This window comes from Anas acuta, unplaced genomic scaffold (genome assembly GCF_963932015.1).
Source record: "Anas acuta unplaced genomic scaffold, bAnaAcu1.1 SCAFFOLD_50, whole genome shotgun sequence".
Taxonomy (NCBI): domain Eukaryota; kingdom Metazoa; phylum Chordata; class Aves; order Anseriformes; family Anatidae; genus Anas; species Anas acuta.
Window position 1 is genome coordinate 64,068 of NW_027076097.1, and position 22,849 is coordinate 86,916.

The 22,849-nt window shown below is 44.0% G+C and overlaps 1 protein-coding gene and 2 long non-coding RNA genes across 4 annotated transcripts; 1 reads left to right on the forward strand and 2 right to left on the reverse strand.

The window, feature by feature from the left end:
• Nucleotides 1–2,818: 2,818 nt before the first annotated feature.
• On the forward strand, nucleotides 2,819–22,834 carry LOC137848967 (uncharacterized). The gene is made up of 4 exons (XR_011091615.1): nucleotides 2,819–3,035; nucleotides 21,050–21,129; nucleotides 22,198–22,473; nucleotides 22,746–22,834. It is a non-coding gene; the product is annotated as an uncharacterized lncRNA (long non-coding RNA).
• Nucleotides 5,929–11,048, reverse strand: LOC137848957 (cysteine protease ATG4A-like). Its single transcript, XM_068668440.1, has 5 exons — nucleotides 10,894–11,048; nucleotides 9,865–10,010; nucleotides 8,748–8,804; nucleotides 7,486–7,597; nucleotides 5,929–7,213 (listed from the first exon to the last, which is right to left on the reverse strand). Exons 1-5 carry the CDS (start codon nucleotides 10,958–10,960, stop codon nucleotides 7,149–7,151), a joined length of 447 nt encoding a protein of 148 aa, XP_068524541.1. The 5' UTR covers nucleotides 10,961–11,048; the 3' UTR covers nucleotides 5,929–7,148.
• Nucleotides 11,808–13,955, reverse strand: LOC137848958 (uncharacterized). Of its 2 annotated transcripts, XR_011091606.1 has the most exons (3): nucleotides 13,850–13,955; nucleotides 13,222–13,294; nucleotides 11,808–11,887 (listed from the first exon to the last, which is right to left on the reverse strand). It is a non-coding gene; the product is annotated as an uncharacterized lncRNA (long non-coding RNA). The 2 variants fall into 2 exon arrangements; XR_011091605.1 differs by lacking the exon at nucleotides 13,850–13,955 and having other exon boundaries at nucleotides 13,222–13,693.
• Nucleotides 22,835–22,849: the final 15 nt, after the last annotated feature.

Sequence of the window (22,849 nt, forward strand, 5' to 3'; positions counted from 1 at the left end):
AGGAAGGGAGGGGAGGGGAGGGCAGGGGGAGGGTAGGATAGGATAGGATAGGATAGGGTAGGGTAGGGTAGGGTAGGGTAGGGTAGGGTAGGGTAGGGTAGGGTAGGGTAGGGTAGGGTAGGGTAGTGTAGCATAGCGTAGAGTAGCGTGTTAGAGGGGAGGGGAGCATAGGAGAGTATAGGGTAGTGTAGGTGATCGGAGTTTAGGGGAGTGTAGGGTAGGATACGGGAGGGGAGTGTAGGAGACTGTAGGTGAGGGGGGCATAGGGTAATGTAGGGTAGTGTAGCGAACGGGAGTTTAGGGTAGGATAGGGGAGGGGAGTGTAGGAATGTGTAGGGTAGTCTAGGGGAGGGGAGTGTAGCAGAGTATAGGGACAGGGAGCATAGGGGAGCTGATGGTAGGGGAGGGGAGGAGACGGGAGGGGAAGGGAGGGGAGGGGAGGGGAGGGGAGGGGAGGGGAGGGGAGGGGAGGGGAGGGGAGGGGAGGCAAAAGTGGGGAGAGGAGGCAAAAGAGGGGAGGGGAGGGGAGGGGAGGGGAGGGGAGGGGAGGGGAGGGGAGGGGGAGGGGAGGGGAGGGGAGGGGAGGGGAGGGGAGGGGAGGGGAGGGGAGGGGAGGGGAGGGGAGGGGAGTGCTACCATAAATAAAATTGCCAAATACATGACATTTTGGATCTGGAGCCAAATCTTTGTGTACATGTCCTCTCCCCGTAGCCCCACGTGCTGACCACCCACCCGAATCTATCATACTGTTGGTCAGAAAGAACAGGGAGCATAGGGGAGGGCAGGGGAGTGGAGGGAAGGGAAAAGAGGGGATGGGAGGGGTGGGGAGCGCTACCATCAATAAAATTGCCAAATACAATGAAGGAGCAGCAGAGCCTGCAACCTCCATTCCCCAACATCCTCCAACCACCCCCCACTGCTCTGTGGGAAATAGGTAGAAGAATCAAGACTGAGGTTTAGCCTGGGATGGAGGTAGTGTGGCGAGGTGGTTTTCTGTTTGGTTGGTTGGTTGGTTGGTTGGTTGGTTTTAAAGTTTTTAAATTCTCACTGTCCTACTTTGTGATCAGTTGGCAATAAATTCAATTACTCTTCCCCAAGCCAAGTCTGTTTTGTCCATGAAGCCATCTTCCAGTCCTGAAATAAGAAAGGAAACAGACCTGCAAGCAACTGTTACACAAGTGCAGGAAGAGTGACAAAGGAGGGTTTTGAGGCATGAAGGTACTGCAAGGATGCTCTGCTCTTTCCTCACTTCAGGATGAAAAGCACGGCACTAGTGGGTGGTCTGTGGTGGTAGTTGTTTTTTTGTTGTTTGTTTGTTTGTTTGTTGTTTTGTCAGCTCCACCCCACAGTATTTTGCTTGTTCTACTTGTTTTGGTGTGCCCCCATTCCCTCCCTCAAGGTAAAACATCCCTAGGGGCCATAACTTGCTGTTAGCAAACAAGATCTTGCAAAAGAGTGAAGTTAACATGGCACCACCTGCACTGGTGTATAAATAGTTCAAATATTTTCCCTCACTTTCCTGTAACTTTCCTGTAAATTGCTGGTCAGGAGATAACAAGTGGAGAAATTTAGGATAAGAGAGAGAAAGTTGTGTTTACTATTGCCCTGGAGTTTCTGTTGGTCTGGCCACGGAAATGGAGTACTCAAAATCCTCAGGACACTCAGTTTATGCCAGTTTTATCCTAAAACTGCAGTATTTCTAGGCCCTTGGGATTCTTATCAATTAAAACATACTTTTTCACGCACAGAAGATGCAAAAAAGTGCATCTACTGCAGTATGCAGACAGAGCCAGTCCTGTCTCTTGATTCCTTCTGCCTTCTGCCTGAAGAGCAGCAGACAATCGAGTTCTTGTCTTCAGTAGCTACGGCCTTAACCAACTGTGCAGTCTGTCCATTCATACACAGAGGAGGAAAAATAGCGTGGAATAACTCCTCTCCTTTGTGCTAACAGAGGAGGGTACAGCTTCCTCACTCCAACCCCACCGAGGCAAACCAGTCAGCAGTGCACGCCAGAGCCTCCGTCTCTTCCCCGTCTCATGATGTGCAGCTGGATCACTCTCCCTTCTATCCCCAGGATCGCTTTCAGCACAGTCACAGAAGGGTCAGACTCACAGCTTTAGGACCCATCAGAAGAGGCTTGCACTCTTCTGCCACCACACCCCCTATACACATGCAATTTCACACATGCAAAGAGACACCATGGATTGGGGAGTTGCACAGAGAGGAGACCACACCCGTTTGCCTGCCTGCAGTTTGACACCAGTAGGGAGGTAATTCCCGTCAGGAGTTTCCATAGAGATGACAGAATATGGCCCTAGGCTCCTGCTGCTTCTTTCAGCCCTAATTCTTCAAATCCATAGGAACGGAAGAAACCTTCCCAGCCAAGTGCTGCATATCTTGAAGGCTGGAGAACCCACAGCCTTCTGCTTCATTTCATTTTAAAGATCAATCCCAATGTCACTCCCATAGAAGTAGTGGAAGCCATCTGGCTGGCTTGGCTTTCTCTCCAAAGAAGACCAAATGAGAGTTGGTCACGGGTGAGGATGAGCCCTGACAGTTCCTGCATTTTGGTTCTCCTGCAGCCCACAAAGCTCTCACTGCCTTGCCTGAATTTGAACCCCTTTGGAACCAAATCTACAGATTATCTCTGTAAATCCAAAACAGCACTTATTCACCATGTGAACAACAAATGCCTGGGATGGTTAACAGCACTTAGGTGCAAAGGTCAGATATATGTAGCTGCATGTTACACATTTTTAGTCTGAATAGCACAATTTATCCTTTGACTCCATTTTGCTGTCACGTGGATATCAATTTGCAATCATTTGGTCTGTCCTCCCTTTGGTGGCTTCCGTGAGAAGAATCTAGAAGCTGCCCCCCGTTAGATAACGGCTCCACTGCTGGCCAGAGCCAAGCCAAGAAACGATGTCGCTTGTTCCTCTGGGAGAGCATATTGAAGAAAGGAGAACAAAAATAACAACAAAAAGCTGTTTCACAGGGAGAAAGAGAGGAGAAGCAGCCCTGCAGCCCCCCAGGTGAGTGCAGCAGGAGGGCAGGAGGCAGCAGCAGTTCCCCTGCGGGCTGTGCAGGGAGAGGCCCCCGGTGGAGCAGGCTGTCCCCCTGCACCCATGGGTCCCCCATGGAGCAGATCTCCACGCTGCTGCCCCCCTGTGGGTGGAGGAGCCCCCGGTGGAGCAGGTGGCTGTGGCCTGGAGGAGGCTGCGGCCTGTGGAGAGCCCCCGCAGGAGCAGGCCCCGGGCCGCAGCTGCAGCCATGGAGAGGAGCCCACGGGGAGCAGGGGCAGAGAGGGACCTTGGAGGAGGGAACTGTATCCTCTTTTTTCATCGGTGCTGAGATTGAGGATCAGGATTTCGTGGTAGGAATTTGTTTAGATGAACCAATTTACATCCATATGGGCTTTGTATGTTTGTTTCACCTTGTCTTGCAGGACCATCTTGGCTGGGTCTGCAGTGTTGTGCAAAAGTGAAGTTTTTCACAATAAAGAGCATCTTTTTTTTCGGGGAAAAGGCTGAGGTGGCCTTCGTCAGAGTCTTGTGACCTGAAAATGCAGAAAATGGGTGCATGGCTGGCTGGATGGGTGGGTGGGAGTTGGGAATTCAGCCTTGGGATCAGAACTGGGACGTTGTTGGGATAGGAAATGATCAGTTGGATGGGAAGTGATGATGGGGATAGGAACTCATTGGGATGGGATAAATGGGTTTTATTTTTATTGCATTAAATCCACTTTATTGACTGTGTTATGCAGTATGGCGTTGTTTTATTATTATAAAATTATGATGATTATTATTTAATCTTATTAATTAAACAATTTTTATACGTTATTATATTATAAATTATAAATATTAATATTTATTGTATTGTTTTTATTCCTTTTCTACCCTATTAAACTCTCTTTATCCCAGTGCACTGCTTTGGACTTTAGTTTTCCTTCCGAGTCGTTGTGGATTCACTCCGGATGGGGGGACATTAGCGAACGCCTGTGTGCTTCAGATCCAAGGTCACCTTTGCCCTCAACTCAAGATACATGTTTGCATCTGTTGTCGTGAAACAATGTTAACAACATCAACAAAAAAGTTCCCTACTTGCCAGCAGCATCCCTACGTTTGCTGGGGTCTGCTCTGTGCATTTTGAAGACCGTTCCATGCTATTCAGCCCCTTCAGGAGGAAATGGATGGTTCTAGGAAAATGCGTCTTGACCTGATGCAAAGCTGTGACTCAGCACCCTGCAGCCCCCGCAACCCCTGGCATTTTACCTGCAGCCCCTCCAACAACTCTGATGTTCCCTGCATCGACTTCAACCACTGCGGTGGGACCTGAGGCCCCTCAAACCCGTGTCACTCGCCCTGCAGCCCCTCGAGCCCCTGGCATGTTTCCTGCAGCCACTCCAAGCCTGGCACAGGCCCTACAGCTGGCTGCGGGGACTATCCAGAAATCCATTCCAAAAATACAGTGATGGCAAGGAGCCCTCCACTTCATTCTTCCTTTTTTTTCTAGCTGGAAGCATTCAGAGTTGTCAACGGAATTGGTTTGGAGGAGTAGGAAAGACAGAATTGCTGGGTTTCTGCTTTCTCCTCCATCCTATCAGACCACAACATGACAGTTGTCTTTCTTTTACATTCTTTTACACCTGGATCTTTCTCAGTTTTATGAGTGTGGGGTATTCCTTCTTTCTCCCTTTACCTTCCTCCCTCCCTCCCTCCCTTCCTTCCTTCCTTCCTTCCTTCCTCCCTCCCTCCCTCCCTTCCTTCCTTCCTTCCTTCCTTCCTTCCTTCCTTCCTTCCTTCCTTCCTTCCTTCCTTCCTTCCCTCCTTTCGTTCTGTCTGTCTGTCTGTCTCTCTTTCTCTGTTTCTGTCCAGCACTGATTTTATGGCTACGTGTGCATATCCACAGTGTACAGTTTTCTCCGTTCTGTTTCTTCCCTGAGTCTTGCCCCTCTTCCCTGCAACTGAACAGCATTGCCTTGATCAAGGAAGTGGCAACATGCGGCTTACACAGTAAACTGCTGAAATTACAGCTATAACCATGGAGCACAGCTGCCGATCAACACAAGACCACCAATTGCTCACATTTCTAAACTGCTCGTCACAATTCTTCCGTATGTAGGCTGTGATGCTGCTCATTTCTTAAGCACCCATCCATTTCTTCTCTTCCCAGACCCTCAAGGTGTCCTGGTCAAACCACCTCCCTTCCTCTTGCCCCATCTGGCTCTCCCACCTTCCTTTTCCCTCAAGGCTCAACTTTTTTTTTTTTTTTCAGCATAGGAGCTCCATAGAAGCTGCTGCTGCCCACCTCCGAGTTGACTAGGGCTGAACTACTGAAAAAGAAAAGAAAATCTATAAATAAGAGTGAGAGATGGTGAATACCTAACCATCTCTTAAAAGCAGGATTTTAAGAGAATAAGTAATTGATAAATGGAGTTAAGATCGGAGGGAAAAAAATCCACTGTTGCAATCAATAGAGTTAAGAAGTTTTTCAAGTACATTAGGAACAAAAATTAGAGTAATGACACAGATCTGATACGGGATGGGTATTGCTTCAGTGAGAAATGATGGAAAAAAACACAACACAACACATGTGTATGTGTTGTTGGGTATTTGTAAAAAAAAAAAAGAAACAAAAAAACAGGTTAATGAAAACTGCATGCTCAATTAGATGATTTTTTTGTTGTCATTGGTAGGGAATTGTGTGCTTTACAACACAATATGTGTTATATATATATATTATATATGTTTTTTATATGTTTTATATATGTTTTAATAAAATAAGGAAATGATATTTTTTTTCTACGTTTGTGGTTTCCAAACTGTAGTTAATAAACATTAAACAAGATGCAATAGGATCTCGTTAACTCTTTTGTTTGAAAAAACAGTGGCCCTGATGGAGAGGTGCAAGTGAGAGGAGACACTATTCAGTATTTCTCTATGTTGTCATTTATTGGTGAAGATGAAAGTCTGCAGTTCATGTTCATTACACTAGCATGACAAAATGACCACAAGGGGGACTGTCTGGTAGTGAAAAGGAACTTCAGCATGGATTAAAAATCTTTGCCTTTCTTTATTCTGAACTGTTTTTCTTATGGCTGCTAGAGAGAGATTCTCTGCCTTAGAAATAAAACTGCCCAGGCTGTTCTGATAAACCTGTAGGGTTAAGGCACTTCTACCAAAACAGATTTCAAAAGGCAAGAAGTCAAAAAGCAACAATTCAGTAATCTGTGTACGCTTCTATATTAAGTTTTAAGATAACCTGGTTTATATTTAGTTCACACAAATTAACCAAACATAGCAGCATACAACCTAAGAAAAGCTTAAGAAATTTATTAGATGCACAGATAAAGTGCTGTAACAGAGAAACTTGTGTAAATCTATTCTAAAATAAATAAGGTACAGTTAAACCACCTTTGACTCGTTTTAACTCGGAAAGAAATAACCTAAGTTTTAATCATTTGAATTTTAAGGTCAAGGTGAAATATACCATAACTATAACAGTGGTTGTGATCTGTATCAACTATTTGAGTCTCCTGTTCCTCTTGAGGTCTCCCAGAAACAGGAAGGCTATTGCAAAATGTATACATTAGACATAGTTCCTTTTACAGAAACATTTTTGTAATAAGGTCTGGTTGCTCAAATACATGTTAAAATATTTAACAAGGAAACAATTTTCTCCTGATCCAGTCGATCTTTTAAACAAGACAATGTATTTTTCCTATGACGCAGCCCACAGGAGGGAACAGAAGTAAACATCCTCCTTAACTGAAGACTGTTTTGCTTGAAGAACTAAACTATTGCATTATTATATGAGAGCAAGAAATATCCATTTGGGTTATCCCTTTCTCCAAACATGGTGCCCAGTGATACATGTATTTTTGCCTTAATCTCAAAGGCCCGTTTGTCTCCAGATAAGGTACGTTAAAAAGAGATTCCCTTTAAGCATCTTATCACAAGAGCTCTTACTGCCTTTCCATCCGGGGAAGCTTGTGTGTTAAACTGCCCTTGGAGTTTTGGATGCTACTAGATTTCTGTGCTCTGTTATCCATAATTTCAGGCACTTCGGGGCTAACATGGCTGTTTAAGTCAATGCAATAATATTACCAATATATTCAACACTCAGAAGAGTCACCACAGTTTCCTTCACACACTCAGGATTTCAAATTCTTCTTCCAATTCAAATAGCTTGTCAGTAGATTCAATGAGTTCTGTAAAAAAAGATAAAGAAAAAAATGCTTCTAAAGACATGCCTGATTTTGTTCACTTAAAAAAAAAAAACTTTGAAAGACGCATTCCAGAAAAGTACTTTGTAAGAGTGAAAAAATAAATCTGTGCTAGCAATTGTATGGCTTGTTTGGATACATGCCTGCTATATATTGCTTGACACTCACAAAGGATAGTTATTCTACCTCTGATTATTCTTTTATTTGCTAACGAGGAACATAACATTGCACAATTAGGCTTTTAATCGGTGCCTTACCTGCTCCTGTGGTTGTCACTTCTGGTTTTGTTGGAGGTATGAAAGGAGGCCAGTGTGGCGGGTGCTTCTGGACCAGCTCCAACATCCGTAGACTCTGCTGCTTTAGAATCTCCTGAGGACAGAATGCTTTCATTTTAAAAGCTGGCTCGGGAGACGCTTCAAACACAAAACGTGTCTGCTTAATTGAAAGTGTTTTTTAATTACGCATGTCCATCAGGAAAAAAAGTCTTTATACAGACATACTGTGAAATCCAAGCACCATGGTCTCTGTAATACATCCCTAGTTCAAACACATCTGGAAGACAGATCTCTTGAACTGTACTACAAATTATCAGTCTTATCATCTTTTGATATCAGCTTTGATATCTGCAAACCTGTAATTTTGTTTACATGTAGCAAGCACACTAGGAATGTACAATATTTTCTGCTTTTTAAAAGAAAGTTGCTTGCATAGAACTCTCCTCAAGTTTTCTGTTGATCAATAGCACAAAAGACAGATCTATCAGCTCCTCCAAAGGGGAAAAAAAAAAAAAAAAACGCATCAGATTTGAAGGACAGGTTTTGGTCAGGAAAAAAGGTGTTCCTGAAGCCAAACGCTATTCCTCTTCAAAGAGAAGTTACCTTCTGTCCTGTATTTCAGTTATTTACAAACTGTTTTCCTTAGATGATTTTTTTTTTTTTTTAAATAAATGCCTTTAGAGGTTGATGGTACTTTACATTCAGACGTCTGGTGCTTAGCTTAACAGCTGCATGCAGAAACATCCTCAAGTCTGTTTCCTGTGGCAGCCAGCACCTTCTGTTCTCCCTAGATCAGCAGGAGCTAGAGGCCTGCAGCACTTACAGAATCAGATCTTTAAGATAGCAGGGACTAACAGTCATAATTAGAACACGCAATCTATTATGTCAAACAATAAAAAAGGATCAGGAAGCAAATCATTGACACATCACTACAATATGGCAGTTAAACCTTAGTCATTTAGTGAGAATTAGAAGTTAAAAGCAAGTGTCACCCAGTAACACCTTCAAGTGTGTATGTTTACACCCATTTTCCAACTGGCAGGGTTTGTGGCTGGTAAAGTGCTGAACAATTTCCAATTAGCAATTCAGTAGTATTGCCTTACCCTGATGCTTTAATGCATTCTTCTCCATGGCTCATACAATTTGTATACAAAGGAAAATGCAAAGGAAAATTTTACAAAAAACAGACAATAAAAACCAGACTTTATAAAGAACAAATCGAGATGCTAAGTTCCCACTCTTACCTTTTGTACAAGACTACACCAGTTATCAAAATCACATTCTTCTTTGCAAAAGAAGCCCTTAGGGGAAAAAACAAACACACAGAGTTTTACCTTTGCAGATGGTAGGTATGTGGTACCAGCAGGTAAGGCGGTTTGACCTCTGATACAGTAATGCCCTGTACGATCAGTAGATATAAGACTCCAAATATGTGGCAGCTCTAGGGAGAGAACCCACGGGGAGAACAAGGCCCTGCAAACCCCTAACAAAATAGTCAAGCAAAAAATAGCAGCAGCTCCTGTGTGCTCCTCCATGGAGCGCCACCCAGTTCCTACAGTCCAGGTATCAGCAGAAGCTGAAAACTTGTAGATGATGGACCACCTAAGGAACTTTTCCATTGTGGTATCTATACTGAAAATATTTGCTCTTCATTATGATTTTGTCTGTCTCGTTGCATCATGCCACATTTTGCACAGTTACGTAGTTAAGTATTAAAACAAAACAAAACAAAACAAAACAAAAAAACTTTCTAAAAAGCAGCAGTATTAAAAAACAGGTATGTGAATGAATGACAGATACCGGTATCTTTACAGATTGTTTAAAGCTTTAGAAACACATCCCACTGGTGACAACTGCCAATCACCCAATCACAGGATACTGGCATGGGATCAGATCCAATTTTTTCAAATACCACAGTACCCCCATGACATTTTGGGTGAATTACAAATAATACATTTGTATTTGTAATTTGGGGTGAAATACAATAATTCCACTTAAACATTTTTAACTTATGATAGAAAGTAAGTTTAAGTAACTTGTCTAGAGGTGACCAAACATAAAGTAGTGATAGAATAAAACACGTAAACCTGTTTCAGTTCTTTGCTCTGACCATTATAATGCCTCTTGAAAGAAGTAAAAGCTGCTCAGTAAAGAAAACAAAGCGAGCTCCCTACAGTACAGACAGCTCCCCACTTGCCCTAAGATTCTCCATGTAGTTATGTACAAACTACTATGTGTTGATCACAGAAGACAGCTTTGTGATCTTGGTTCTGTTCAAGGAGATGCATTGCTGCCCTTACCAATGTAGAGAGACATTACTTTGAGATAAAGTATATGCATTCAAGATTTCCTGACACTTACTAAAGCTACTGAAGGGTCCAAATTCATGATCTTCATTCTATGTGGGGCTTCCAGGCAGTGGAAACTCTCATCGTCAACCGTGCCATTTTCTTCTGAATCTACAAAGCTTTGAGTGGTGTGAGGGTCCAGATAGATCAGCTCATTGCCTGGATGGGTAAAAGCCGTATGTTAAAAATAAGCAAGTGACATTAATAAGCACTTGGTCCAGAACTGTAAAATAGAAATTAGATTGCCATCGCAGTCAGTATAATCTAGACTTTCCAGCTAGGGATTCTTTAAGAGAAACGGAAGGTTTAGACACAATGTTTCCCACAGGGTATTTAGTATAACTTCCTATTGTGACCTATTACTGTAATTTTTTGGTTGGATATGTTCTATCTTTGTCACATACTTTTATTTTTCCATGTGAGATCCAGTACTTTTTTTTTTTTTTAAAAAAAAATCTCAAGTGTTGTAAACACTAACATTTGACAGATTAAAAGGTACAGGATGTTCACAGATGCAATCTGTAATCCCACTAGGCATTCATTCAGAAATTGGAACAAAAAAGCCTAACTAAAACAGGTTAGGTTTTACAAAAGGACAAAATAGGGTTGCAAAATTTTGGCCCAAAGTGGGGTGAAATCTGAAGGAATGCATTTTAAATTAATTAGAGCAATACTTAATAACAGAAGGTATGCAAAAGGTGAAAAAGATACTGCTATCAGAAACAGTTTTGAAATACAAGAAAATAAAAGTGACATTTGACCAATACACTTGTCAAATGCTATCAGCTATTCTTAGTATGTTGCTCTTGTTGATGTCATCACTTATTTTTACACCTAGCTTTGCTGTTAACTTTCTGCTCCTGTTAAGGATCATCTCATACTGTTTCTAAACTCTTTTAGATATGCTTCTTCATTTATTTTATTCTATTCTCATCTTTCTTTACTTCTAGAGGTTCACGCTTAGACTCCTTACTATTTCCCCTTCAAAAAATGTTCTCTTTGGATCATCTGCACATTTGGAATAAGTTTCTTTTTTCCTTACCTAAAAATCCTATGAAATAATAGGCATTATTTGGTTTCCCTCCTAATGCTCCCAAAGACTGTGGCATCTTAAAGCATTCCTAGGAGTTCAAAAGGAATAAAGGAAATTGTAATTCATTTCTTTACTGACATCACAGATACCCAAACTTATTTGACAGTAACGAGCAATGAATTGAAAGAAAACCTTACTTTAATTGCATCAATATATACGGGATTTATGTGATTTATCCCTAGTCGTAGAGGTATAATAAGCAAGAGGGGTTGCCAGCCTGTGCAGAGTCCTCCTGCGTTCTTGCTTCGGCCAAGAGCACTTCTGTGCAAATGTGCACTGCTGTGGGACGCGCTGCTGCTCTGAGGAGGGGACCGGCACATTTTTTCTGGGGGAATAAAACTAGAAATCAGTCAACGCACAGAGGAACACAAAGCAGATCTTCCTCTCAGTAGTGAATTAAGCTAGTTTGCCAGGGATCTTTATAGGGCACCCAAGACAAAACGAGCCGGGCATGGCAATTACAGCTATTTAGTAGAAGTAATTCTAGCAGACAGTATGTGCTGGCACGTCCAAGTGAGACGTTAGATAAATGATTGGGGGATGACAATTTAAGACTGCAGTGACATGTACTATTATTGTTATTAATACTGTCAAGCTTTGCCTATAAAACGCCAGAGAAATGAAATGGCAGAAATGATGACAGTAGAAATTCTTCAAGGAGCTCTTCACATCCAGTGATGTGAGCACGGAGTTGGCATCAGGGATCAAAAAAACACAACTGAGTTTGTATGTCCTTCTTCCCTCTTCTTACCCTTGCAAGACAAAGCCATGGCCCCCCAAGTATTTGTTCATGTTTAGATACATGCTGGCAAATGGAGTCAAATCAGAAACTGTTACCAGAAAACTGATGAGGTGTCACTTACTGATGTCTTCAATGACCACCGTATTGCCCATAGATACATAAACTGCTAATGAATTCCATTCATCAAATAAAGCAAGCTTCCTAGAAAACATTAAGGTACTAATTAATATAAACTAGTTGGATCAAAAGGGTAGCTTTACACTCAGAACCATTTATTTATTTTTTTTTTTCTTAAGAAAAAACATCCTTTCTGCATTTTTTAAAGTCTCCATGTAAGAAAAAGAAAACTTTAAACATTAAATGTTTAATATCTTTAGAAAAATAGGTACTGAGTGGTACCAGGAAAAACATATGCGCTGCACCATGTGCAAACTGTTTTGTCTTACTGCTAAGTGCAGTGACAGTAACAGTCCAACTACATCAAGTTTATTACTTTTTATTGCACTCGACAGTCTCTGCAATGGGTTCTTGCCCAATTGTGTCTTTTCTCATCTGGAAAAGAAAAAAATTCCTATGCCAGTTTTGCAGATTACTTTTTGCTTAAGAAATTCCACTGAATTCAGTGGAATTACTTCTGCCTGAGCCTGCGTGCACAGCAGAAATGGGGCATTAAAAGCTAAATCAGCTAAGGGTTTGGGGCACCAAAACTTCAGTGGGAGACAGCAGCACACAGTTTTATGTCCACTTCTGCAAAATCCAAACCTTTGGGGAAGGGAGCTACACTCTTAAGCTGCACTGGCAGAATTAGCTGTTTCAAATAAGCCAGAAAGAAATGGGGGTGAGCGTTTCACCATGAAAAACTTGGCCATGAAAGATCTGGAGTCCAGGGCATGCTTCAGCTCCCCTCCCTCTTCAGATCATGTGCCTGTTCCAGGGTGTCAAAGACTTGCTGCTGAGCTCGCAGGACCTGTAGCCTAGCCCCTGCCTGAGGTAAGACACCTCCACGTACCCCTGGAGAACTGAGCAGCCTCAGTTCCTTTCAGTGTGGCTCCCAGACTATGAGGAGCTGCCCATCTTTATCCAGTAGCCTTGCTGGCAGAACTGCTGCTCAGAAAGGGAGGAATTGCAGCTCAGCTCCCTCCTCAGCCGAGATGGCTTCTCTCTGATGTTTCACACCACCACTCCGACCTACACGGTGGCACTCTTGACCTGCCAGAGCTGTGCCACTGTGCAGAAAGGAATATACATCTGTGGTGTGACTGGTGAGGGCATGCAGACGGCATAGGAGGAGACCTTCCTGCAGTTTCTTCTCCTCAGGCTCTTCCTTTATTAAAATTTAGAGGTCACCCATTCCCAACTCAGTACCTGCACACCGAGCTGTGGCATGACATTCCATGCTGCACTTGTAAAGAGATGGCAAGTACATTCCTGACTGTGGGACAGGGGGAGATGCAGCCTTCAAAACTCTGCCTGGGCCTTGTCTTGGCTGCCTCAGGGGAGTACGTTCTGAATGAGACTGGTATGATCTCACTTACTTTAGTACTTGAGCAACTGTATTTGGTCCAAACCATTCTCCAATTGACTTCCCCTCTCCAACACCCACCTGTGCTGTTTTCATAGTGAAAAAAAGACACACGTACACAAAATCAAAGAAAAATGAGACCATAAAGAATGTGGGAACAATATACAGTAAATACCGTGACTGTCAAACATTCTAGAGTAACTGCAATCTGTATTTAGCAATAACAATTATTTTCTCAATCTATGCTCTTTTCAAAACTTAGGGAGTGCCAGTTTCTTTAATAAACAAAAGGCTTCTAAACTATAATGAGAATTACAAGTTAACAAATGTTAGTGCCCCTTATTACAAATTACAGCAATAAGCTACAAGACTGTCTATTCTAACATTACTGACTCTGGTACCCAAGGCTTACAGAGTTTATCAAGAGCTAGATTCTAGTACATGGCTTTATTTAGGTCTCAGGGAATGTTTCTGTACTACTAGTCTTTGCGCCCATCTGCATACCTTTCTATTTTTGTATAAGCATACACATTGTCTTCACATCCACTTTTTAAAATTATGAATTAACATACTGCAAATTAGTGATTCAACACAGTAGAAATTTCAGTGGAAAAAAACTGAAAGTTTATGTTTGTTCTTACCCATCTGGTGGATTGAATAACAGCAAGCCTTCCTGTCGAGAAAGCATCGTAGGATTCTGTGATATTCTTCTGGTTGTTTTGTGTGTTTTTCCCATTGCCAATCTGAAAGGAAAAATTGATATAGAATAAAAAATGGTGACGTTTTCATTACACTGATCAAATGTCTAGACAGCAGAAAGCTTTATAATGAGATGTTAAAAGACATTTCAATTCATCTTGAATATTTACATTTTGTGTAGAGCTCCTAGAATTCCAAGCTTGTTATTTATCATCAAGCTGCCCTTTATCATCGTAGGCTAGATTGTAAAAACAGGGAAAATAAAACAAAACAAAAACATCAACTGCAAACATATTCTGACGGATCATGCTGCGTGTTGATAGCCATTCCAGTATCTATGAGCTTCCAAGATTATTTAAAAGTACAGGCTGTGTTTAGACCTTGTTGGATTTCTAAGCACCCATTAAATAACAACATAAGATCCATACAGAAAGTCCAAACACTCCACTGGCAGCATCCTGGGATGTGACATGCATGCTTAAGAGCTTGCACCAGGGGGGTTTGGACCTCGTGCTGCTGACAAGCGAGTAGTGAAGAGAAGGGTAAGAGCACTGTCCCACGGTGGCAGGTTTTCCCTTGGCCTCAACTTGGGTGTTACACTAAAAGGTTTATAAAATAATGGCGACAGGATTCCCCATTTGTTCTCCTTCTATGCCTATTTCTCTGCTTCAGGCTGGGATGATTTCACCCAGCTGAATATGAATTGATTCATTAGGAACTGTTACCAGGGCATCAAAGAAAGTCTCACTAATAAATTCAGGGTTTGTGCTTTTAATGGAGTACTTACGAAGAAGCGTCTGCAGACAATACCGAAGTTCCCTCAGGACCAGCACTCACCTCTCCCTAAGTGTCTGCAGATCAGTGCTTGGGCCAGCATCATCTGCCCGCATCGCAGCATACATCCCCAGCCAGCGTCCGACGAAGGACCTGTGCCTCCTGTTAGGAAAGTTCATCACAATCAGTGCAGGCTTTCAACTGGGTGCAGCACCACAGAGGACATTTCAGAGTGCTAGAAAACAGATAGGGCTGCTGAAGCCTCCATGAACTGTCCTACAGATAAAAGGCACAGAGCAAGACTTTGGTTCCATGCTGTTGGTCTAATTCTAATCTCTGCATTGCACAAATAAACAAAATTCATTTATTCCTTGTGGAGCTGACTTACTCTTTTCATTCTTCAAGCAGCATTCACAAACCATTTACTGCATGCTATACAACATGATCACCTGTTTACATACAGACATAAATAAACACTGATTTTAATAATCTTCATGTTTGCATAAACAGTTAAAATGATGCTCAAAATGCGCTAATACTCTAGAAATATTTTCCCAGCCTACGATGCCATCACTTATCTTGCTATTTCATTTAGAACAATGCAGCAAATCTGCAGTATACTCACCAATAGGCGAAAACTTTCTTCTATACGTAAACCACACGTAAACCACAGTAAACCACACGTGAACACACCTTGGCTTATTGTCTGACTTTGGCTTATGGTGCGTCTGTTGCTGTGTCCAGCACAGTGCAGCCCCTAAATTGCTACCAAAACCTTGCCACAAACCTCAATCCCCCTGTTAAAAGAGACCCTCTTGTTTGTTGCCCTTCTTTCGACACTCTCTAACAGGTTTATGTCTTCATACATATATATACAACAAAACATCAAAGAGCTCAGCAAGGTCCACCAAGGAAAGGAAGCAATGCAGGAGAAAGAAGACAGGACAACAGGGAGAATGGGCAGCATAAGGGAGGAGGCAGCCAGTGGCCTTAAAAACAAAGCCTAAAAAATAACTTCCACTAGTGGGACATAGTGAATTGGAGCTCTGGGGTCTGCATCTAGAGATGTCTTTTCTATTTATCGTGTTGTTGCGGAGATGGGTCCTCTGGCTTTGGTTGTGTTTTTTCATGTTGGGCAATTATCTCCCAAGAAGAACCCCCTGTTGGACAGAAAGGTAGAGGTGTGCTCCAGAAACACAGTGATGGCAAGGAGTCCTCCACTTCATTCTGGCATTTTTTTCCAGCTGGAAGCATTCCCAGTTGTCAACGGAATTGGTTTTGAGGAGTAGGAAAGACAGCATTGCTGGATTTCTGCTTTCTCCTCCATCCTATCAGACCACATCATGAGAGTTGTCTTTGTTTGATGTTCTTATGTCGCGTTCTGTTATTCTACATTTTTTTCTCTCTGATGTGATTTTATGTTCTTCTGTTACGTTATGTTCTTATGTTCACAACAGGACTCCTTGCCAACACCGCCTCACAGACACCTGGGCCAAAGAGCAGGGCCTTGAGCGGCTAGCTCACCATGACAGAGCTCATTTCCTTCCCAGTAGCTGCCAGGTGCCCTCTGGGGGCATTTCGGGGCTACAGCATGGGAAGACTTCTTTGGGGTGGGAAGCCATTGGGCTAGGAAATGGGCAATGTTCCCTAGGAAGGAAATCCCTGGGAAGCAAAAGCCTTGGGATGGGAAGTCTTGAATGGGGTGGGTACCATTCCCTGGGGAAGGAAGTGCTTGGAGAAGTCCTCCAAGAGAGGGGAATTCTTTGGGACGAGGTCTCTTTGGCTGAAGAAACGCTTCGTGTTGATGGGGCAGATTTCGTCTGGGTTGCTGGGAATGTGCCATGCGGTGAAATGGCAAGGATGGGCACTGCCGCTGAGGCCGAGAAGCTGGTCCTGGGCTGGGCAAGCCTTGGGCCGGGCAAGTGGTGGTGTGGAAGCGTCCTGGGCATGGCAAGTGCTGCGTGGGAGGGCAAGCCTGCTGGGGATGGCCAAGTCTTGCGCTGGGCAGCCTGCTTGGCTCCAAAGCCTGCAGTCCTCCCCAAGATGTCGGCGAGGGGCTGGTCAGCCGTTGGGACGGAACCCCCGTTGCCCGCGTTCCCCAAGCAACCGCCCCACTCTCCAGCCACCATGGCAGGTCCAGCAGCCGGCTCCCGCTCCTCCTGGGGCTGCGGCCCTGCTGGCGAGCCCAGCGCCCCAGAGCTCAGCCCAGCACCAGCAACAGCAACAATTAAGTTACCTTATTTATTATTTCATGTTATTTCATAATTTCATGTTCAGTTATTTCATGCAGCCCGCTCCCGCTGCCCATGCTCAGGCCGGGCATGGATGTGGGCATGGCCAGCACGGACGGCAGAAAATGGGTGCATGGCTGGATGGATGGCTGGGTGGGAGTTGGGAATTCAGCCTTGGGATCAGAACTGGGAGGTTATTGGGATAGGAAATGATCAGTGGGATGGGAAGTGATGATGGGGATAGGAACTCATTGGGATGGGAAAAATGGGTTTTATTTGTATTAAATTTACATTTTAAAATTTTATTTAATTTCCTGGGATTTATTATTTATTTAATTAAATCCACTTGATTGACTGTGTTGTACGGTATGGCATTGTTTCATTATTATAAAATGATAAGTATTTAATATTATTAATTAAACAATATTTCTATATTTTATACTCGTAAGGGGGTGTCGAGAGGCAGGAGACCTTTTCTCCACGAACACCAGCGACAGGACCCACGGGAACGGGGTTAAGCTGAGGCAGGGGAAATTTAGGCTTGACATAAGGAGGGGGTTCTTCACAGAGAGGGTGGTTGCACACTGGAACGGGCTCCCCAGGGAAGTGGTCACTGCACCGAGCCTGTCTGAATTTAAGAAGAGATTGGACTGTGCACTTAGTCACATGCTCTGAACTTTTGGGTAGACCTGTGCGGTGTCAAGAGTAGGACTTGATGATCCTTAAGGGTCCCTTCCAACTCAGGATATTCTATGCTTCTATGATTCTATGATACATTATAGATTATCAATATTCTCATTTCTTATTTTGTTTGCTTTTATTCCTTTTGTACCCTATTAAACTCTCTTTATCACAGTGCACTGGTTTGTTCTTATACTTTTTCTCATACTGTGGAGCCCAAAACTGCACTCAGTACTCAGTACATGGAATACCAAGAGAGACTGCCTGGCATTTTCTCTTCTCTGCAGAAGCTCTGTTGCTAACACTGTCCAGAAATCACCACTGTCACAGACAGTAGTAGCATTCCCTCCTCCCACAGTTGGTTCTTCCCCCCCAAGACTTAGACACCATCCGGAAAAATAAGAAGAATAATACTAATAAAGTAAATAAAATAAAATAAAATAAAATAAAATAAAATAAAATAAAATAAAATAAAATAAAATAAAATAAAATAAAATAAAATAAAATAAAATAAAATAAAATAAAATAAAATAATAAAATTAATTAAAATAGTCAAAAGCCGTCAGGAAGGCAGTGGTGCAGACTGTGGAGAGCCTGGGTTCAAATCCTTCTTCTGTGAGGCTCTGAACCTATATCCCACCACAATCTCTCTGCTAATGTATGGCAGGGAAAGGAGGAAGAAAGAACATATCTCCTGCACTTTCCATTTATTGTTGACTGACAATTCTGTAGAGTTATAAAGCCTCAATCAGTGAGATACAGGGTTCTTCTCACATTGTCTCACTGTGCCCTAAGCGGAACAGCTCTCATTTAATAGATGCTTCACCACAAAATCATGAGTCATCTGCAGTTTTGAACTTTTCTGGGATCAAGTCCCTTCAGATGGTTGAGGAATCTGCTCCAGCACCTATGTAAACTGGTGCTCTACTAAGCTAGTGAGTGAACAAGAGAGAAATCCTCTGCTAGATGACTTGACAAATTGGGTCTGAAAATAGTGTTGAGGCAGAATAGTCCACGATTTTTGCCTTGGGTGCACAGAGGGATTGGGTGTTGTAGACTTCTTTTATTCTTCATTAAGATAAACATTTTCAAAAATGTGCTTGTTCAACCTTGCTCCCACTGTGTGCATGGGAGGGAGATAACTGAACGTGGGGAGCGTTGCTTGGATCCTGCAAGTGGCTGAGGTCCAGTGGGGTTGGAGGCTTTCTTCCTCCTTTTGGAAATGCAAAGCAACCCTGCACCTCCCCTGCACTTGCAGGAGGATCATGACAGCCCAAAGCACAGCGGCTTTGTAATTGCTGCATACACTTCGATCGGATTTACGTGGCAAGGGTTTGGTAGCAGGGGCCTGCAGGGATGGCGTCTGTGAGAACAGTCCAGACAACAGCCAGCTCCAGATAGCTCCAAAAGGGCCCCGGCGCTTGCCAGAGCTGAGCCAATAAGCGATGTTGTTTGCACCTCTGGGAGAGCAGATGGAAGAAGGGGGAAATACTGCTGCACAACAGAAGCTGGAAGAGCAAGGAGTGAGAAGCAGCCCTGCAGCCCCCAAGGTGAGTGCAGCAGGAGGCAGGAGGTGCTCCAGGCTCACAGCAGCAGTTCCCCTGCGGCCTGTGCAGGGAGAGGCCCCCGGTGGAGCAGGCTGTCCCCCTGCACCCATGGGTCCCCCATGGAGCAGATCTCCACGCTGCTGCCCCCCTGTGGGTGGAGGAGCCCCCGGTGGAGCAGGTGGCTGTGGCCTGGAGGAGTCTGCGGCCTGTGGAGAGCCCCCGCAGGAGCAGGCCCCGGGCCGCAGCTGCAGCCCCCCCGTGGAGAGGAGCCCCCGCAGGAGCAGGGGGGCTGGGGGGAGCTGCCGCCCAGCCGTGGGGGACCCGTGCTGGAGCAGTTTGCTCCTGGGGGATGGATGGATGGAGCCCGTGGGACGGAGCCGTGTGGGAGCAGTGCTTGAGGAGCTGCTGCCTGTGGGCAGCCCGTGTGGGATCAGCTGGGGAAGGACGGCATCCCGTGGGAGGGACCCCACGGGGAGCAGGGGCAGGGAGGGACCCTGAGGGTCACTCTGCTGAGTCTGCTTTGCCCGTCACGATACTTGTTGAGCCATCGCCCTGTCCTTATCTCAGCCCTGGAGCCCTTTGCATCATATTTTCTCCCCCTTTCCCTTTGAGGAGGGGGAGTGAGAGAGCGGCCGTGGTGGAACTCGGCTGCCCACCCGCTTTGAACCACCGCAGTTGCAAAGTCCTGGGAAAGATTTCTTTCAAGAAATTAAACAAGGTGTTTAACAAAGAAATGCAGAGTTTCCTTTTGAAGGCTTCCTGGAGAATTGGGCTTCTTTCCTATTCCCAGCTCAGAGGAAGGGAATTGTTGATTTCACCTTCTTTTTTCTTGCATGGAAATCAAAGGTGAACTGCTCTACAAGGACGGGCAACGTCTCAGAATCAAGCTCTTTTGCTCTGTAGTCCTTTCTCAAGGAAAAGATTGATCACCCACCTTCCACAGATGTAGGGGAGCAGAGAATAATTTGGGAACTACTCTAATTCAAGTCAGTTTGGGCATAGTGGTACTTCCCTAGCTGTTTCTGAGACAGACGCATTAGCAACAGAGAGTGTTGTGCCGTCACTGGGAGGCGCCTGCGGTGATGACTTCAGAAACAGAACTGAATTGTGTCACCACAGCACTTTGGCAACAGCTGCCTCTGTGCACGTTTAGCTGGGAGGCACAGAGAAGGGTGCTGGATGTGATGAAACCATGTGAGGATTTGTGGATCTCCCCTTGAGGTGCACAGAGAGGGACCATGCCCTTCTGTAAGTGTTTTGATGCTTGGCTGAGGAAAAAAATGTGGTTTTGTTGTGAATGCTTCATTGTAGTATTCTGTAGTTTGTGTCAAGTCCTTACAGAAGCCTCAAGGTTGGTACTTTGCTCAATGATGGAGCTGCAGAGAGTGAGAACAGACCCAATGTACGGGTGAGGGCCTCTGCACGTTCTCTTCTTCCTACAGACGATCAACAAATAAGGGGAGACAGAGAAGAGTGTGCTGTGGTCCTCCCATAGACCGCAAGTACTAAAGCATAAACAAGAGGCTTAAGAGTCCCCCTGTCATGTTAAAATTCAGGACAGCAATGGACTTCCTCACACGGGCTGGCCTGTCGACTAGCGTCTCAGGCTGTGGCGTATGAAGATGCACTCCATCTGCTTTCAGGGTAGCAATGGCAGTGGGCAAGCTGCCTGACCTTAACATTTGTCATTTCATTTCTCACCTGAGTTTTGGTGGTTCTCCACGATTCATTCTTGGTCTAGAAAAAAAAAAAAAAAAAAAAAAAAAAAGTGAATTTGGATCAAAATAAAAGGATAAAAGGATTTCCTTTCCATTAATTACATGTTCTTAACTTAACTAAAAAAAGTGAACTGCGATGAAAATAAAAGGATTTCCTTTCCATTCATTACATGTTCTTACCTTTGTAACAGATTTGGTTATTGACTTAGAAGGCAAATATCTGGCCAGACTGCAAGACTTGTGCTCGCAGCGTGGGACAGCTCTCGTAAAGGTGATTCAGGGCAGTTTCTGGAAAACAAGACATCAGATCTCCAAAACACTTTCTTTGTGCTAATGTAGGAAGGGTGAGTAAGTGTAAAGGTAAGAGCCCAGATACCGTAAGAAGCAGAAAGTGTGAAGGAAACTTCCTTCTGGCTGATACAGCTCCATATCTAGTTGTCAAGTATGAAGAGAGCAGTGCTAAGTTTCTTGGGGAGAGGAAAACAAAGAGGCTGGGAGAGAGTACAAAGAAAAAAATGGGATGAGCTATTTCAGGAAATCCTAGTAACTGGAAATAGAGATTGGAAGAGTGCTTTAAGCCAAGACAGACATGTTTTAAAACTAAAACCTAGGAGTTGAATGAACCAAGAAATGAATCCCTTTTGATTATGCAGTTGTGTCCAGCGTTATCTTGGGAAATATGGTTTCCACATAAAACGTATCTGGGGTTTGAAGTTCTCCTACGGCCCTTCTCTGTGTATTCCCTACTGTTTGGTAAGCGCTGAGGTCACACTGCAGACAGCAGCACGTCCTCTCCCCACTACTTAGCTGTCTGTTCTCACAACACGTCTAGGAACAGAATGGCTTGGACACAACTGCGCCTAGGACCGAGTTCATTCAAGCTGCTGGACGAGGTAAAAGCTCTGGACAAGCGAAGGGGAGGGAGGGATGGGTGGACATACAATATGATCACTTTAATCTCATTTCTCTAAGAATCCTGGCTGAGAAAACAAAACAAAACAGAATCAAAAAGAACAGAACAGAACAGAACAAATGAAGCAAGCAGCTAGCTTGCTGGAGACATTGTCTGGGAAGCAGTGAAAACACTTGCAAACAAAAACACGTCAAAGGACTAACTCTTTGAGCTTAATTCTAATCCAACAGCATAACCTCAAAGTCCTGTTTCTGTTCGTAACAGGCTGGTCCAGTAACATGTCCCATTGGATGACTTTGCAGCATAGATGTCAGGAATGCAGCTTGGGATCCCCTCCTTCTACTCAGAGTTCACTTTGAAGGGATGAGCAAGTAATTCTTCCTGGGTTGACGGAAATCTAAAGTCTGTTTTCTCACACTCTTCCAGACGCTTCTCTGTCCATCGGCCTGTCCTGCCAACTCTGGTGTGAGTGTGAAGTTGTGGCAAGAGGGATTTCCCATTCCTATTTGACCTGATGGACACCAGCTTTCCTCGGAAATGGCTGATGTTGCTGAGGAGGCAGCAGTATCAAAGCCCTTGCTGATGAAGGTACAACAAGCTGGGGAGGCTTTGGCATTTCTGCACAACGCTGCTCCCTGACTGTCACTCCAGACTCAGATTCGGAAAGAAGCAAAGCAAGCTAGAGGAAAACTGGATGTCCTGGTAATTTTCTTTTCCTTTTATTTCTTCATTCTTCACTTGTAAGAAAATCTAAATCTTAACCCTTTGTTTGAAAACACGGCTTTACGGAAATGCTTATGGGTGTGCTCCTTCACCTTGTGTGGAACCTGCTTCACCTCGCTTCAGCTATAGGACACCTATGCTCCAATTTATGCTTCCCATGATAAAGCGGTGTTCTTTCGGTATTCTTTTCTGTGATGCTTGCAGGCGAGGTTGAAAAGAGTTGTCAGTAGGATTCTTCGTTTCCTTTGCAGTATCCAAAGCTCCGTATTACCGTGGATCTTCTCCTCTGATCTGGAAAGCTTCACAGGCCAAAAGAGAATTGAGATGAAGAAGGAAATAGTGAATGCTGACCAAT